The 17,097-nt window shown below is 29.1% G+C and overlaps 1 protein-coding gene across 1 annotated transcript in view; it reads left to right on the top strand.

Moving 5' to 3' along the window:
* Positions 1–16,476, top strand: part of Mettl4 (Methyltransferase like 4) — a 47,942-nt gene extending 31,466 nt beyond the window's left edge. Inside the window, exons 6-9 of the mRNA XM_035364535.2 lie at positions 3,684–3,858; positions 3,952–4,141; positions 8,737–8,828; positions 10,143–16,476. Of these exons, the coding sequence (XP_035220426.1) occupies positions 3,684–3,858; positions 3,952–4,141; positions 8,737–8,828; positions 10,143–10,187 (502 nt within the window). The 3' untranslated portion in view covers positions 10,188–16,476. The remainder of the gene's footprint in view (positions 1–3,683; positions 3,859–3,951; positions 4,142–8,736; positions 8,829–10,142) is intronic.
* Positions 16,477–17,097: the final 621 nt, after the last annotated feature.

Genomic DNA, 17,097 nt, shown 5'->3' with positions numbered 1-17,097 from the left:
ATAATAATTAAATTAATAATGTGAATTATTGATAATAATTAAATTAATAATGTTTTAAATAGTTTTATTAAATTAATAATTTGTAATGTTAATAGATTGAGTATCATGAAAAGTGTTGATTAACAATAATTTTTTTCAAAACAATCTTATTCAGAAAATCTTGTAGAATTCCTGTTGTAGAAAATAGAAGCAGACATCAGTATATAGCCAACTCTTAGAATTATTTTTATAAATTAAGAATAAATAAAGAGTTCTAATTTAATGAATTTTATGCTGATTGTTAGATATAGAATTCTAAGGAAATAAAACTGCGTAAGAATATTAATAATGTATATTAACATTCAAAAGCTTATGAATTACTTACAAGAAAATTCTTTTGGCATACTATATATAACAAAACTGCAAATTAGGTATGTTACATACTAGTAAATTAAAAAATATTACAGAATGAAATTAAATATAAAGCTCCACATTATCCTAATTTGTTTTGAATTGATGAAGGAGAACAATTAGTTGGGTGTCCTGTCACTGAAAAATTGTTAAATATAGTATCCTTTAAAATTAAATATTTAGATCAGTTTTTATGATTAAGTATTTAGATCAATTTTTATGAATAATTAAAGAGTTAAACTTTTTATGTGGTTATTTTTTAAAAAAAGTATAAATTCTCACTAAATATGACCGCATGGAGTGGGAGACCATTGGAAGTATGTATGTACAACCAAATGGTTATAAAATTAAAGGGCTTTTAAAAGGATACAGTGTAGAATGACCGGCAACGATTTAGAAATTTAGGCACAGAAATTAAGTACTAAAATATATTATAACAAATTAGCATATCAGAATGTGGTTTGTACCTGAAGACCCATCAATGAGACAGAGTATTTTTTCTAGAAGAGAGCATAAGAATACATTTTAGTTCACATTTTCATCAATAGATGAACATTATTAATATCATCTTACAGGGAAAAAAAATTACCAGTTCCTGAAATCTGCATAGCCTGTCAAACATCAGTTGTGATATGTGGATGGCTTTGGTGATTTATTACATTACTAGTGATGGGTTTCCTCATTCAGTATTAATGGAAACTACCATATTCTAGATACATCTTAAATTTTCATAAGGTTTGCCTTTATTATTTCAGACTGCATTTTGTGCAAAAATTTATGCTTGACAATAACTGCTGTCTCATTAATGTTTAAGAACAAAGAGGGGGGAATTTTAAGTGTTATGACTAGAAGTAAAATAAAAATATCATTTTTTGTTCTACAGTGGTAAATTTTAAACAAACCCTTGATTTTCAAGTAATTTACAAAAAATAAAAATTCAGAATAACAAAACTGTGTAATTTAACAGGAATAATTTATTTTATTTATAGCAAAGCACTCAAGGGTTATCTGCCTAAGCAGAGGGATACCTTCGTGGAGGATTTCTAAGGGAAACTAACTCATATGCATGTTACACATAGGGGGGGGGAACGGGATTCAAACTCCGGACTGAACTACCATTGTTTGGCAACTTAACCACTCAGCCACTGGTGGGCATAATTAATCAGGAAATAATGATTTTGTGGTAAGGAGTGGGTCAAGCTAGAATATCCTAAAATATTAAATTTTTAACTAGCAGCTATTTGCTTTAAAATTTAAGTAAAATTTTAAAGCAAACAGCTGCTAGCAGATATTTGAAAACTGTAAAAATTATTTTTTTGTATTCTTTTTATTTATTTATTTATTATGTAGAATGCTAATACTGTGAAACCTTGGTTCATGAATTTAATTCATTCCTGAAGGCCATTCATCAAATGAAATATTTGTAAACTGAAACAATTTTCCCCATAAAAAATTAATGTAAAATGTGTTAGTTCATTTCTGGATCGCAGGTGATATGTGCTTATTTAAATTTTACAATAATATTTTGTGCTCAAGTTCATAACCCAGAGCTAATGAAAATCTGTAATTATTTTTTAAAAATAAAATAAAATAAAAAAGGTTAACATAATGTTAAACAGATAAAACAGATGAAAACTTAATTTTGCTGTACTTGTAAGGAGAGTGATCAGAAAGCAGAAAATTATGAAAATGCTATTATTGTTTGCATACAAAAATTTCTTTCTATGAAACATCAGGTAACTGCCTTATTAGGCATCTCCTTTTGTCTTTTCTTCCTTGGCCTACATTTCACTTAAAATTTGTCCAGTACAACTTGTTGTTACCTGCATTTCTAAAGGTATTTAAAATGAGACATAGCATTGTCACTGAAAATGTTTATGCTGTAGTTTTCTCTAAAATGTTTATGCTGTAGTTTTCCTTAAAGTGTTTATGCTCTGATTGCTGTTGCTATATCAGAGTGATATTATTGCACGAAAACTTTTCCCCCAAGTTTCATAGACAAATGAATTAAGATCTTCCCCCTACCTCCCTGCATCTTTCTTTCTAAAGATATTTCTTCCTCAGTAGCATCTGTTGTTGTTGCTTCTAAAATTATAGTTCTTTCTTGTTGAGCTCATTGTCACGGTCCTCTAGTAACTTCTGCTCATCTTTAATGAAACTTCCTAGCTCATGATTTTGCCTAAAGACACAGTATTACAGATAACAGAAGCAGTCCTAAGCGTGAAGTGCTGAAAGTCTCTGCCTGCAACCTAGTTTAGCCATAATTCCCTCTAAGCCAGCTTCATGGTCCTGTAAGCTGTTATTAATTAATAAGAATTTATATATCCTGATATTAAAATAATGCTTCAAGAAGTCTCTGAATGTTAATATGTGGCATAGTAAAAATTTGTATTTATTTTTCCTTTTAAATCTAATGATTTTTCATTCATGACCTAAAATTTGCATAACTTGAGGCTGCAGGTTGTATGGACTTTTGATGTTCTATTGTATAAATAGAGTGAGAAAAGTTAAGATTACAAAACTGCTTTTGAAATCTTCATTGTTGTCAACTTGAGTGTTCATAAATCGAGATACCATTCATCTTCTAGGTGCTTCTTTTATTCAGATAATTTGTTCATGAACAAGTTGTTTGAGAACTAAGGCATTCATTATCTAAGGCTCCTCTGTATATTTAATAAATATTTCTCTGTGAAAAAGTGTTACATTGAAATTAATGGTTTTAATGTGATTTTTTAAAAATTTGTATTTATTTTTCTTTTTTTAAATCTAGGGATTTTTCATTCATGACCTAAAATTTGCATAACTTTAGGCTGCAGGTTGTATGGACTTTTGATGTTCTGTTGCATAAATAGAGTGAGAAAAGTTAAGCTTACACATCATTTGAAACCATGCTACAATATTAATAAATAATAAAGAAATAGTAGAACATAAAGTCTCATTTTTGCTTTTTATATCTTAGCTTCACTCTATCTTTTAATGGATTTGAATTTGCATATTTTCCCAGTAGTATTGTCATATAGTGGTATCTATTGGGGAAATTTTAGCTTGTGCCTAAAATAAGTCCACTTATATAATAAATTTTTAAGTGAAAGCCACATTCTTAAACAATTTGCTCACTTAATATAATTTTTCAAAATTTGTTCAAATTTATGAAACACCCTGTATTTTGCACTTGAATTCCTGAATGTATTTTATTTTAGATCTGCTATTCCATAAATCTTTAAGAAAAATTTATATGTTTATACTTTGATGAAATTCACATTTTATTAATATTAATACATAATTCATTTTAGGTACCCTATGTTAACCTGTGAGTCACTGCGAGATTTACCTATCGAAGAATTTTTAAATCCTGGGTGTCTTATCATAGTTTGGGTTACAAATAATGAGAAGCAAATTAATTTTGTTAAAGATGAGTTATTTGTACAGTGGAAAGTGGCATCCTCTGCTATTTGGCACTGGTCTAAAGTAAGATTCTGCATTACTGGTATCATCTTTCATTAAAAATTATGAGTATTTTTAATCTTTAAATTTGTTAGGTTTTGTTTGATAATTTTTTAGGTAACACAAAAAGGACATTTTATACATCCCATTAATTCACATCACAAAAAGCCATATGAAAATATACTGTTAGGAAGGGTAGCTTTTGATGAAAGAAGCTGCAATGCATATTCTTTTCCTGCCTTAAAGTCAAACAAAGTCATTGTGAGTGTCCCTAGTAGCATTCATTCCCATAAGCCTCCCTTAATGGGTAAGTTAGTAATTTTTATTTTCCAAAAAGTATTAAATATTTCTTTAGTAAATAAATTATATATATATATATATATAATGTTGTATGAACTTAAATCCATTTAGTGCGAATACAAGTTATTATTACTTGCGCAATTGCTGCAAAGTTAGTTAATAATAATTTATTTCCTAAACAGTATTGATTAATTGATTATATTATATATATATTTAAAGGAAATTTAAAGAAATAAAATTTTTATGTTTATGACTTTTCTTCTCCCCATTCATCGATGAAATATCCCAAAAGGGAGTAGTTTATTTTTTAGAGAATCGTTTTTCATACGAAGATTTCTTGTATTTTACATTTGAAATCACTTTTAATCCTTAACATGCTATTTGATGATTATTTTTCTGTAGTCTAAAATAATTTGCTTAAAATTACTAATTTCATAATATCTAATATCTTTCTCATAAAAATGCATTCACATAGTCTTCTATTATGCTTTGGAAAATTTTGTTCTCTGTCAGTTGCATACAAATTTAATATTCAAATTTGCCTGATAGAGTTGGGGCTATTTTGCTTTCTATTCAGTAAATTATGATTTTGAGCTCCTGTTGATTATAACTGTTTACAGTGCTTCCAAATATGTTTTAAATAGTGGTTCTGTTTTAGTTCTTATCTAAAAAGTGCACAAATTTAATGAAGCAGGCAAATTAATGTGCAGGCGAATAATGTATATGTTACAGTAAAAATGATAAATTGGTGATTATATAAAATTACCAATGATTAAACATAATCACCACTGAATTTGGTAAATATGATAAATTATTTCATATTTATCAAATAATAAATTCCCCAACTCGTAATGGGGAAGGTAATAAATTCAGATTATTCTGTGGAAACAAACCAAACCCATATTCTATGGGGGAAAAATTATTTATTTGCATTTACATGTAAGTTTACTTCTTTAGACATATTAGACTGTTTTAGAATTACAAAGCTTGCCAGATTTTTTACATTTGCACTTACCATCATAATCACCACTAAATATGGGAAATATCCAACTCGTAATGGTAAATGTGAGAAATATCATGACTTATTGGGCCAATAGAATAAAGTGCAGGTGGTGTTTTTTTTTTTTTTTTTTTTTTTTTTTTTTTTTTTTTTTTTTGTAGTTACTACTCAGAAAGATAGTTTTTGGTTGGACAATGTGATGTAAGAGACCACAAATTACAATATTGTATATTTTACATTTAAAATGTCAATAAGTGGTTATTTTAGGTCACATACATTTATTTAGCCTGAATGAAATTTGAATAAGGGTCTGACAGGTGTTGTGAAATGAAAAAAATGCAATTTACATAAGCTTGTACAAAACAGTTGCACATAAAAAAAAAAAAAAAAAACTGTAGTTACATATAAAAAAAGAAACTAAGCCCATATTTTAGAGGGAAAATTTTTTTTTTTTTTCTCAAATAACGTTAAATGATATTACTACGAATTACTAAATATTTTAAGTTTACTTATTTAAGTATATTAGACTATTATGACATTTAGAATTACAAAGTTTTCCAGATTTTTTACATTTTCACTTATCAGACTCGCATTGTCCCTTACAAACACATCGCTGATATCCCTGACCTCCAGATAAAGATGTCTTACTAACGCATTCTCGAAGTGATATTGCTAGATCTGGAACATCGATCGCCAAGCAAAATAAATTTTTCTTCACAAATTGTGAATTGATTTCTGGTATACAACTGTGAAAGTCTTCTTTGTGTCATTCCTAACTGATAAAACTCTTCAGTTTCAACTTCTAATATCACCACTAATAAATTTCGGGGATCACTTCTTCCTCTTTCAAAGTCTGGTATTCGTAATTTCACTGTGTCACCAACTTTACCAGCAGGAAATTTAAGATTTGAAACCTTCAACATTTTCTTTGCTTGCAATTCTAAACCGTCTTTAGCACTCATTCTATGTTTTCTTACTTGCTCTTACCTGCATAAAATATCTGTCTGGATCAAACATCCCAAACAGACATCCCAAACATTGCTTCATAAGGAGAATACTTGATGCCTTCATGAAATGCTCTATTTTTCATAAGTTGCACAAAACATAACCCTTTGGGCCATTTATTGGTGTGATTGCTTTCCAACCAAGAACTTAGCATATTTTCAATATCCTGGTTTACACCTTTAACCAAACCTTGAGTCTGGCTGTGCCTAGGTTTACCGTGCACAATTTTCATATCCGGCCACATTGTACAGGTTTTTTCTACAATTTTGTTACTAAACTCATGACCGTTGTGTTTTTTCAGTACACTAGGGGCTCCAAATATAGTAAAAATATCAATTAGATGACATGCAACTTCTTCTGCATGTTTGCTTTTTAGGGCACGCAATTGTACGAACTTCGTCAAGTGGTCTTGATGCACAAATATAAACTTAAAGTCATTATCTGGTTGTGACTGCCTGTCAATTAGGTCCACCTGGCATCTTGAGTTCATCTCTTGAAAGACCATTGGCCTAACAACAAATCCCTCTTAGGTACCTTGGTTTTTTTTTTTTTTTTTTTTTTTCCCAACAAGTCTTGCTACTTTCACATAAATTTAAGTAAATCATGACTTCTTCGGTAGTAATGTTTTTGTACTTTTTTTGAAGTTCTTTTAACATCCTGTTTCTACCACTATTGCCTATTGATAAGTGTACCTCATGAATTATAGTAAAAATTTCCTCAAAGTACACGTAAAATCTAACATTGGAGCTGTCTTCACTTACGGAAAGGACAAGTGCTTCAACATTGCCTACTTTCATTACATCATGTCTTTTTAGTCTCTGATAATCTTCTGAATTTTCCCACTACTTTTGTTTTTACTATTATTCACTTTTTTTAACAAATCATCATACCTTTCTTTCGTCAGACAACCACTGTTTGTTTTCTTAGTATCCATAATATTAAGTAATTTGGAATTAAAACACTCTAGTATACCAGCCATTATTCAATGTTTTATTTTTTTACGAGAGGGTAGCGAAAAAATGTCTACATGCAACGAAATTGGAACTACTGAAATCACGTGTTTCAGAGCAAGTTGCTCCGAAAAAGGGCAAGTTTCCAAGCAGTTGCACAAACTTAACGAATTTTCGTAAAGTTAGGAACTTTTATCACATTCCCCATTATGAATTGGGGATTTTATAAACTAACCGGTAAATTTGATAGATATGAAATAGAATTTTCGTAAAGTTAGGGACTTTTATCACATTCCCCATTATGAGTTGAGGATTTTATAAAGTAACCGGTAAATTTTATAAATATGTCATATTTACCAAATTTAGTGGTGATTATGTATAATCACCGGTAATTTAATATAATCACCAGATTTATTACTTTTACCATAACATATATATTGTAGCCAAATGGATATACAGTCAAAAGTCGTTAATCCGGACTCGTCGGGACTTCGGCGATTCCGGATTATCGATTTTTCCGGATTATAGATCATCAGTTTAAATCTTGTAAAATGGAATGCAGAAATTATAAAATTAAAAATATGAAACCGTAATTTACGAAATAAAGAACAATTATGATCTAAAGGGTATCAAAATTTACAAAAAAAAAAAAAAAAAAAAAAGCTTAATATTTATTTGTTTACTTTATTAAACATTTCTTTCAATGTAAGTTGTTTCAGTTGCTTCGTTTTTTATGTGATAATACATTCTCTTTAATTCTATAAACAGACATAATTTCTTGTTCAGTTACAAAGTTCCACTGTTCAAGTTCTATAATTGCTGTGTCGAGAATACGGACTAATTTGTCAATCGAAATTTTTTCGTTTTCAATAACCTATGTCACTTTCTTCGCTATCGGAAGCGAATTATAATGACGAGGCATTTGATTTAAATCATATCAAAGATGGAGTACATCAAAATGAAATACTACATTGAGTAAGCAATTATAAGCCAAATAAAATAAAAACATCTGCCCTTAAGATAAGGATAGTGCTGACAAATCAACTTCCAATTCATTGCACGCTGCCGTGGCGTTAAAGATAAACAAAGTTTAGATAAACAAAAAATATGCCTTTATCCATTTTTTGCAGCAATTCCACTTTTTGTTTAATGGACTCCGAAAGATACTTTCGCTTTGTATATCCTTTACATATTAGTAAATATATATATCGGGAATTCTATTTGACATAATCGAATTACTTTTATAAAATTGCTCTAACAGTCTGCAAAAAATAATAATCCGGATTCAATTCGAAGATTAAGGAACAACGCAATCTGCAACATTAACTGAAATAGATAATTAGATAATTTTAGCTTAGCTTATCCCATCCGTTATACATTAAATGCGCATTCGTAAACGTATTTTGCGCACACGCACACGCAAATTCGCAGCGGTAAAGGTCTTACGTGCATGCGTTAACGCGACGCATGCGCAGAAAGTTTGTAGCTTTGAGGTCCGGATTATGGGTGTCCGAATTAACAACTTTTGACTGTATTTTTATGCTTATTATACCTGTACAGGATGTGTGGTTTTTGTAATTGTAAAACTGTTTTCTCACTTATCATCATTTTAATGCTATTTCAACTGACATTTCAATCTTATTACAGAAATATTAAAACCATATATTCCTAAACAATCAAAGTGTCTGGAATTGTTTGCTCGTTATTTACTGCCTGGATGGACTAGTGTAGGAAATGAGGTATTGTATAAACCATAAATGTTAAATCCTTATTAATTTCTTTCTTTTGTTTTCTATGCAAAAATTTCTGTTTCTAAATTAAGAATAACTTGATATTGATTTATGAATGGTCAGTTAACCTGAATTTAGAATCAATTTTCATGTATGTGTTGTTATTATTACATGATTTTTAATATAAAGCAAAATTTTGAACTTGAAAACCATAATAGTTTAGGTTTCAATGCAGAGAGCTGGTGATATAAAAAGATTAAGATTCAGATTTTGGCATGCTAGGAGATAAAATTTACTGGAGAATACTTTAAGCAAGTGATATTCCTACATCAAAGAAATGGTTTTCTTCTAAATAAAAATGAGTTAATTTCCAGTATAATCTGATGACATATTAGGCACAGTATGGCAGGGCAAAAGAGATGGAAGATATAATAAATATAAGTGCTAATGAAAGTTTTGGAAACTTAAAGAGGCTACTTAGGATGGAATTCATTTTCATTTGAAATTATGAATAAGTAACTGAATTTTTCTTATCAATAAGTAAATTTTAATGATGAATTTTCATCATAATTTAAAAATTCTAACTTAGCTTATGCTGATAATTCTGTTCCTCAAAAGTGTATTTAAAATCATCAGCGAATTAATGCTTAAGAGATTCAGCATTACAGTTGGTTTAAAGCTATTGATCTGTATTTTATGTGTACTTAAGTCAGTAAAAAATTTGATCAAAAAATAGTATACAGTTTAATATTTAAATAAGAGCTACAGTGCTATAGCACTACAATTAACATTTGGCCAATGCATGCAGTTTTCAAGTTTTGCATATTCATATAGTTACACAGGTGAAACTTCCTTTCACTTCTGCAAAGGGCTAATGTTGGAAATGTTATGGATGCTCATCTTATAAGATTTTTTTTTAATAATATTAAATTTAAGTGTTTGAAGTACAGGGATTGGCATTCTTTGTTCCCTTTTCCTTTAACTCTTTTCTTGCTACTAATAATAGTTCATGTTATTATTTTGCAATTTTAGAAATATACACTTAATAATTGTATGAAATTGTTCAGCTAGTTTTTATTCCTTCTTAACTCTATAATTACTTGTAAAATCATTTAATGTATAATAATTTTTAAAAAGTTATTCATTTATTTCATTTTGAATTTTAATTTAAGTGAAATTATTAAACAGTCACTTTATTAAATGTAATAAAATTACTTAATGAATAAAATAAAAAAAATATTTTAAATATTTATAAATTTATAAATAAAATATTTTTTAGAAAAAACCTAAAATTGAAAGTATATTTTTTAAATTTGCTTTTAGGTTTTGAAGCTTCAGCACATAAAACTATTTGAAGAACTAGATTGAAATTTGACTGTTTTATTTATATCAGAGTGGTTTCGAATATCTTTGCATACATTTTTCTGGAAATATAAATTAATCATAAATTTAAAATGCTATAAATTGGTTCAGAGTAGTTTTTTCCAGCTCATGTTGTATTATTGAAAATTATTTTCGAATAATTAGTGTTTTGTATGTATTTTAAACTATATTAAAAATGTATTTTGTGAAATAATGTAAATATGAATTATTTTGTTCTGATTGATTCTTATGCTCCATTCATTCTTCTCACCATCAGCATTTATAAAATTCCATACACTAATTACAATTTAAGTCTTGAATATTATAGTAATTATTGAGTTCTTAATGATATCTGTGTATTTTTTTTAATTTCAGACTATTTTTGACAGCAAAAATTTCAGGCTATTTTATTAAGCAATTTTTTGTTATGCAAAAATTTCAGTGTTTTGATGTAATTTTAGAATATCAGTTTAAGTTGATAAATATTTGACTCATTAAAAGTGTAAAAATTATAATAATTCATACATAAATTATCTGAAATTTGTTGGTTCCGGATAGTGCATTGTATAGCATATATGTTACCAGCAAAGTATGAAATCGGCATTCCATATAATGCCTGAAACTAGCTGGCAATGTATGAAAAACGCTTCATATTTCACACATTTTTTAGCATTCTCTAGAATGCCAAACGACAAACCAGCAAATTATGAAATTCATTTTTGATTCATTTTGAAGAACCGAAACTACTTATCAGAAGTTAGTAAATGATGTAAAAAAGCCAAAATGTCTACTAAGAAGGAACCACGGAACTACTAGCTGCTGAATCGCTAGGATAAGATGTTTGTAGAAAACAAAAGTGCATTCATTTACCTTGTTAAAGAAAGCATTACTACTATACAGTATTACATCACAGATGCTAAGTTATTTTCCGTATTTCACGAAAACTCATTTGAGTACTGCACAGGATTGATGTGACAGAATGTCGAAAGAACTTTGAACCAATTACAAAAATATTACACGTAATGGTATTGAACTGTAACAACCACCTTTGTGAGCCCTGCGAGAAAAAACGTAAAGGAGTTAAAAGGAGCACTGATATGAAACTTATGATTGTTTTGAATTTAACTTCCGTTGTCAGGTAGATCTTACCAGTTCCAGGCTCAGCCAGACAGAAAATATACACTATCCTTTTTTTTTACGTATTTCAAAGAACAGTTTTTTAATGACACTCATTCATTAATTTTTCAAAATAACATTTGTATTTTGGAGGAATGAACGTCTTTTAAATAATAGTCGTCTCATTTATTTTGCATTGAACTACCTGATATGCCATTGTGTGTTTTATGTAATAGTGGACGACCAATGACGGTGGAACATGTGGACGAGTGTGAAGCACTGATTAATTTTTCTTTTAAATTTCAGCGCTATTGGCAAGCAAGGAGTTTAATAGCCTAACAGCCAATGTAACTGGCATTTGACTAATAAATAAAATAAATAGTCTTCTCATAACCTTTTTTTGTTCCATACTTTGCTTAGAGAGCATTTGTCATTCTATAGAATGCCTAGGTATTATATATAATGCCTAGGTAAATTATGTAATAATTCTCTTATTTCATACTTTGCCTAAAATCATCGGGCATTATATACAATGCCTAGGCATTCTATAGAATGCTGGTGTTTCATACTTTGCCGGAATACATTAGTTTTGTGTATTAAATTATTATATTTTAATTTTAAATGAAACTATAAAAAATTTTGAAATTTCTTAAATTATTGTATTAAATGAAATAATTATTTTGTGTTCACAGATTTTCTAAGAGTATGTTAAAAAAAAAAAAAAATCAGTTGAATATCTTTAGCTGATTTTAAACAATGGTAAATAAGTACTTTTTTATCAATAAAAGTAGCGTAATATTTTTAACTATTTTTTAATAATGAATAATTTTCTAGCTTAAATAATTATGAATTAGCTATAATAATAGGCTGCACCAGCTGCTGTTACATATTGTACTTACTGTAAATTTATTAAAGAATATTAACAATTATGTTACTCATCAGCTTTCAAATTATATCATTAGTCTTCTTATTTCAAATACAAGAAACCCTATCTTAAACAGCCATCTCTCTAAGATGACCACTTCTAAAAATTATCACTGTTTCAAAGTACATAAATAAACATCAGCACTGAATTTCACCATTCTAAGAGAGCCACCACCATTATGTGTGTACGGTTTCTTAGAGAAGATTGCAGTTTTCTTCATACCAAGTCCTCTTCAGTAAAACTATGCCACACCATTTGCCTGATGTGTTGGTTTATAGTGGTCTCCAGAGAAAGTCTTCTCAATAACTTTATAAGTAAACATAACCAGAGCTTAAACTGCACTGGAGCCAATCGGAGACTGGCTTTGGTACTTCTCAGTTATTGAGATAAGTCATAGTTTTAACCAGAGCGCATCGGAGCTCTAAATGAAAGGGCTCCGACACTTCCTTTCTGTAAGTGAACCCCAATTTCAAAAGACAAATTTAATTTTAATAACAATTATGCCTTAAAATTCCATTCTAACTTCTGAATGCAAGCCTGGTTTTTTCCTCGGACACAAACTTTGGACAGAGATTGACTTAAGAAAAGCCCCCGCTCACATGTCAACTTATTCTCCAGAAAGTGCCATGATTTATGAGAGCGAGTAAATTTTTCATTCTGAAAATACTGAAAGTGATACCCTGGTGATGCACATGTCACGCTAATGAATTCCTACTGGGGACCTATAGTAGACTTTTTGAATGATGTGACCAAATTCAGAGGACCACTACTGTGATTAGTACAGAGGAGTCATGTTTATTCTCACATTGTTAATGGATAATATTCAGGGAAAATTTCCATTTGGCGGCTAAAATTATATCAATGGGAGATCGCTGTCAAAAAGTCTTGCTCTTCTCTCTTTATTTTGGTAACTGAAAATCAGATAACGAAATTAAAAATTTGAAGATATTAACAAATGATAGAACTAAACTACAGGGCTCAGCGAGATCCTGTTACTTAAATCCCCTTCAAAACTAGAGGCAGCAAGTAAATGCAATTAAGCCACATGAACCAGCAATAAGCAAACGTATCTACAGCAGAGGTGGAGGCTAGCCTAACTCTCTTCTCTTTCCCACTGAAACTAGCCTTTTAAATACTTTCTTCAAAGTATTTGCATTCCTCCACACATGCGCTACAAAATTTAAATATTCTGGCACTGGCAATTAGGGAAATGAAGGCTTATAGAAAAGTTTAAAATTAAACTTTAACTTGTTAGTTAAAATAAATATAAATCCCTACAATTTAATTATTTATAATTAATTTCATAATTTATTAAATTTCAATTATCTCTTTACATTTCTTTTAATTTTGGTTTAATTATTGAATTTTTTAAAATTTTAAATTATTTTCTTCTTACGTAGAGGTCCAGCACCTCTAATTTTAGAAATTAAGTGCTGAACATAACAAGCAAATAGTATTAAAATCACCAACCTGATGATATCTAATCAATGTCAGGATTTTCTTTCATTTTTATTATGAATTTGGTACACCTCAAATGACTAATAATTGTCTCTTTCATGTCAGTCATATCACTGATTCATCTACGGTGGTGTTATTTGGAAAAGGAATGTTGGAGAGGTGGGAGAAATCTCCATGTCAGTACTATGAGTGAATTGAGTACACCAATTAATAGTTGATGAATGTATTGTATTCTGGTGTTTCCAACTGTTTTTCTATTGAATTGATCTTTTTGATGTATACTTAGTTGGTTAGTGGGATGTAACTGTGAAGTTCACATTGCTATATAGATGGAAGCAAACTAATGTATAACTTATAAAAGCTGTGTAGTTAGATCTACATTCTATCAATACCTGTGTTTAGAATTGTGCATAACTTTTGAATTTTGTTTTTATAAGAAAATTCAGCCTCTTAAATTCAATATGTAGATAAAAGTTTATAACTGTCGTTTTAAGTAACAGATTAAACTGTAACCATATTTTTATTGAAGAATAAAAGAAAAATGGTTGAAGGATTTGTTTTAAAAGACAAATGGGTAAATTAGTGGTGGTATTCTCAATAAAATTGTGTGCTTTATTTGTAGTAAGGGAATATCTGCTTTGAATACAGCTGTATTGTCATTACAAAATGAATTATAAAGAAAAATTTGAAATTTAGAAAGGCAAACTGAGAGAAGAAAAGTAACAGTTATTGAAATCTGGCTGACAGTAATAATTTCTTTTTTTTTACTAAACAAATAAGTAACGTAGTAAGTTCACGTAAGTTTTTCTTCCGCACAAATCATTACAAAATGGTCTGAACCATGTACTGGTGATGAATTCCTTAAGGATTGTTTGACTAATTCTGGTAAACTTCTTTGTCCTGACAAAACAATTATTTAAAATATTAATTAGCTTTTCAGCCGATATGGTCGCAGAATCAAAATCACAAGTTATTTATGATGCCAATTAAAAATATATATATTGAGATAAATTTCGCAACATTCTCAAAAGTACTAGGTGAGGGTATTGGCATCACAAATCACAACTTACCAGTTTCATAAGATATGTTACTGATGAATTTGAAGTAATTGAGGAATTATTTGAAATTATTCATATGAAAGGGAAAACTGGAGCAAAGTATAGATTTTCTGAAACAACATCTGTGATAGATATGTATAAAGCTGGGATAGATGTGTTGGGTTTTAAAGAAATAGTGCAGCTTCTATGATTGATTAAAACTGAAGTAGTGGTAAAATTAAGAAACATAATGAAAGAAAAGAAATTTCAGAATAATGTATGCACTATGCATTCCATTGTTTAAAAAGAAGCACTTGTGGGAAAAGTTTGTGTACTCTATTCATGAACGATGTCTGAATCATCCAGAATTGGTTCCATTGCTTAAAGAAATTGAAAGTGAGTACAAAAGAACGATTTATTATAAATGAGGGAGAGAATGTTTTGTTGAGGAGCTTAAAATGGCTTTTTGATTTAATAAATAAATTCAAAATTTTCATCATACAAAAAGTGAAACCATTAACAACCTACATAATGATGCATGGATAAAAAATTTAGCATTTCTTGTTTCTTAGACGGCCATATAAGTATTCTGAATCAAAAGCTGCAAAGAAAGAATGAACTCATCACTGACACATATGTGCTTATTAAAATGTTCTAAGTTTTATTGCAATTATGGGAAATACAACTGAAATCAAAACATTTTGTGTGTATATATATAAATATATATTGTATACCTTTAGTCCTGTTTATTCTTTGAAATGAAAAATCTGAAGAATATACTTAGCACAGCATTATTATGAAAAATGAAGGGGAAAAATGAAAAATCTGATGAATACACACAACATTATTATGAAAAGAATTTAAAGATTTTAATCACTCAGAATCCAGTTTTACATTATTTTTATTACTATTAAAAACGAACGAGAATAATGCACCAGAAAATCTGGAAATGAAGCTAATTAATTTATAGTGTAATATAAATGTTATTAAAAAGTTTTTGATGATATAGATTTGATTAACTGGTATTTGTACTTATCAAAAGATAAGTACCCTCAGTTACGAATTTTTGCAAGAAGCATGATCGCTTTGTTAAGAATAGAATTATAAATCAAAAATGTTTTTCGCAGATAAAAATTCACACACACACACACACACAAAAAAAAAAAAAAAAAATTAATTGACCATTGGACATTAGAATCTGAAATGAATATAGTTTCCAATAATTTCTATCTAAGGTTACAAGCTTTGTGAGAATTGAAATGCCATCATTTTCAAATTGAAGGAAGAAATGAAAAAGTTCATAATTATTTGTATACAATGTATTTTTTCTGTATGTGACAGAGAAAAAATTAATAAATGAAAGGAAGATAATAGGTTGTCATTATTTAGTCAAGTTTTGTACCACTTACAAAGTTTTCACAAATTTTGTATTTTTATTTGAGTTAAAAATAAGTTATTTAATGCTTAATTCAACACGAAAATTATTTCAAATAAATGTCAGTCTGAAAATTGAATACCTAGCTGTCAGTAAGTTTGAATTACAAAGTGTAACCAACAGAAAATTATGGGTACCAACGTTTGGAATTCAGATCGAAAATAAATATAAATTTGAAATTTTCCCCTTATGTTGTTATTATATTTTGTATAAGATTTGATAAATATTTTTGAATAAAATTTAAAATTTAACTAAAAAGTTTTCAGTTAAAAATATAAATTTTCTCAAGGGTAAAAAAAAAAAAAAAAAAAAAAAAAAAAGAAACATTCCGGCCTGTCAGCTGTTTTTTTTATCTTACATTCGGCCCACATGCAAGCTGAATTTGAAACAACTTTTCTAAGAAAAATTCTGATGAGAGAGAATTGCCAGAAAACACAAGATGAGACATCTGACAATTGAGGGAATTGTGACATAACAGTGAAAATGTTCTGTGCTAAGAAATCATTTAACTGACATAGCTTAGCCAAAAATATCAGTTTAGGCTAATTTTCTGGTAACTAACTGTTAAAAGCGGAAACATTAGTCAACTGGTTCATTAAACTAATTTCCTTATGACTGACTGGTATAAGCTTGAAAATTTGTAAACTGCTTTCGGTGACCTTGATAGTGTATTTGCTTCTTTTATCTTATGTTCCAAACATCAAAATGCTTTAAATAAAGCACAATTTTTGGTCATCCGCATAGTATTGAAATATGTACTACACTCAGTATCGTGGATGAACGAATCGCTATTTTTTTAACTTTTTTTTGCTACTTATGCATTAACGCAACCATCTTAGTTGAAGTCGCCAAATTTTTAGAATGTGCCCAACTCTTGCAACAATACGTATAAACCATTCTTCAGGCAGCCATGCTCGTAACAGTCCTTCAGACAAGCAACGCCGT

This window comes from Stegodyphus dumicola, chromosome 4 (genome assembly GCF_044657685.1).
Source record: "Stegodyphus dumicola isolate Sdum_Otavi_A_Nest chromosome 4, ASM4465768v1".
Classification (NCBI taxonomy): Eukaryota; Metazoa; Arthropoda; class Arachnida; order Araneae; family Eresidae; genus Stegodyphus; species Stegodyphus dumicola.
This window is presented reverse-complemented; position numbering and strand designations above follow the sequence as displayed.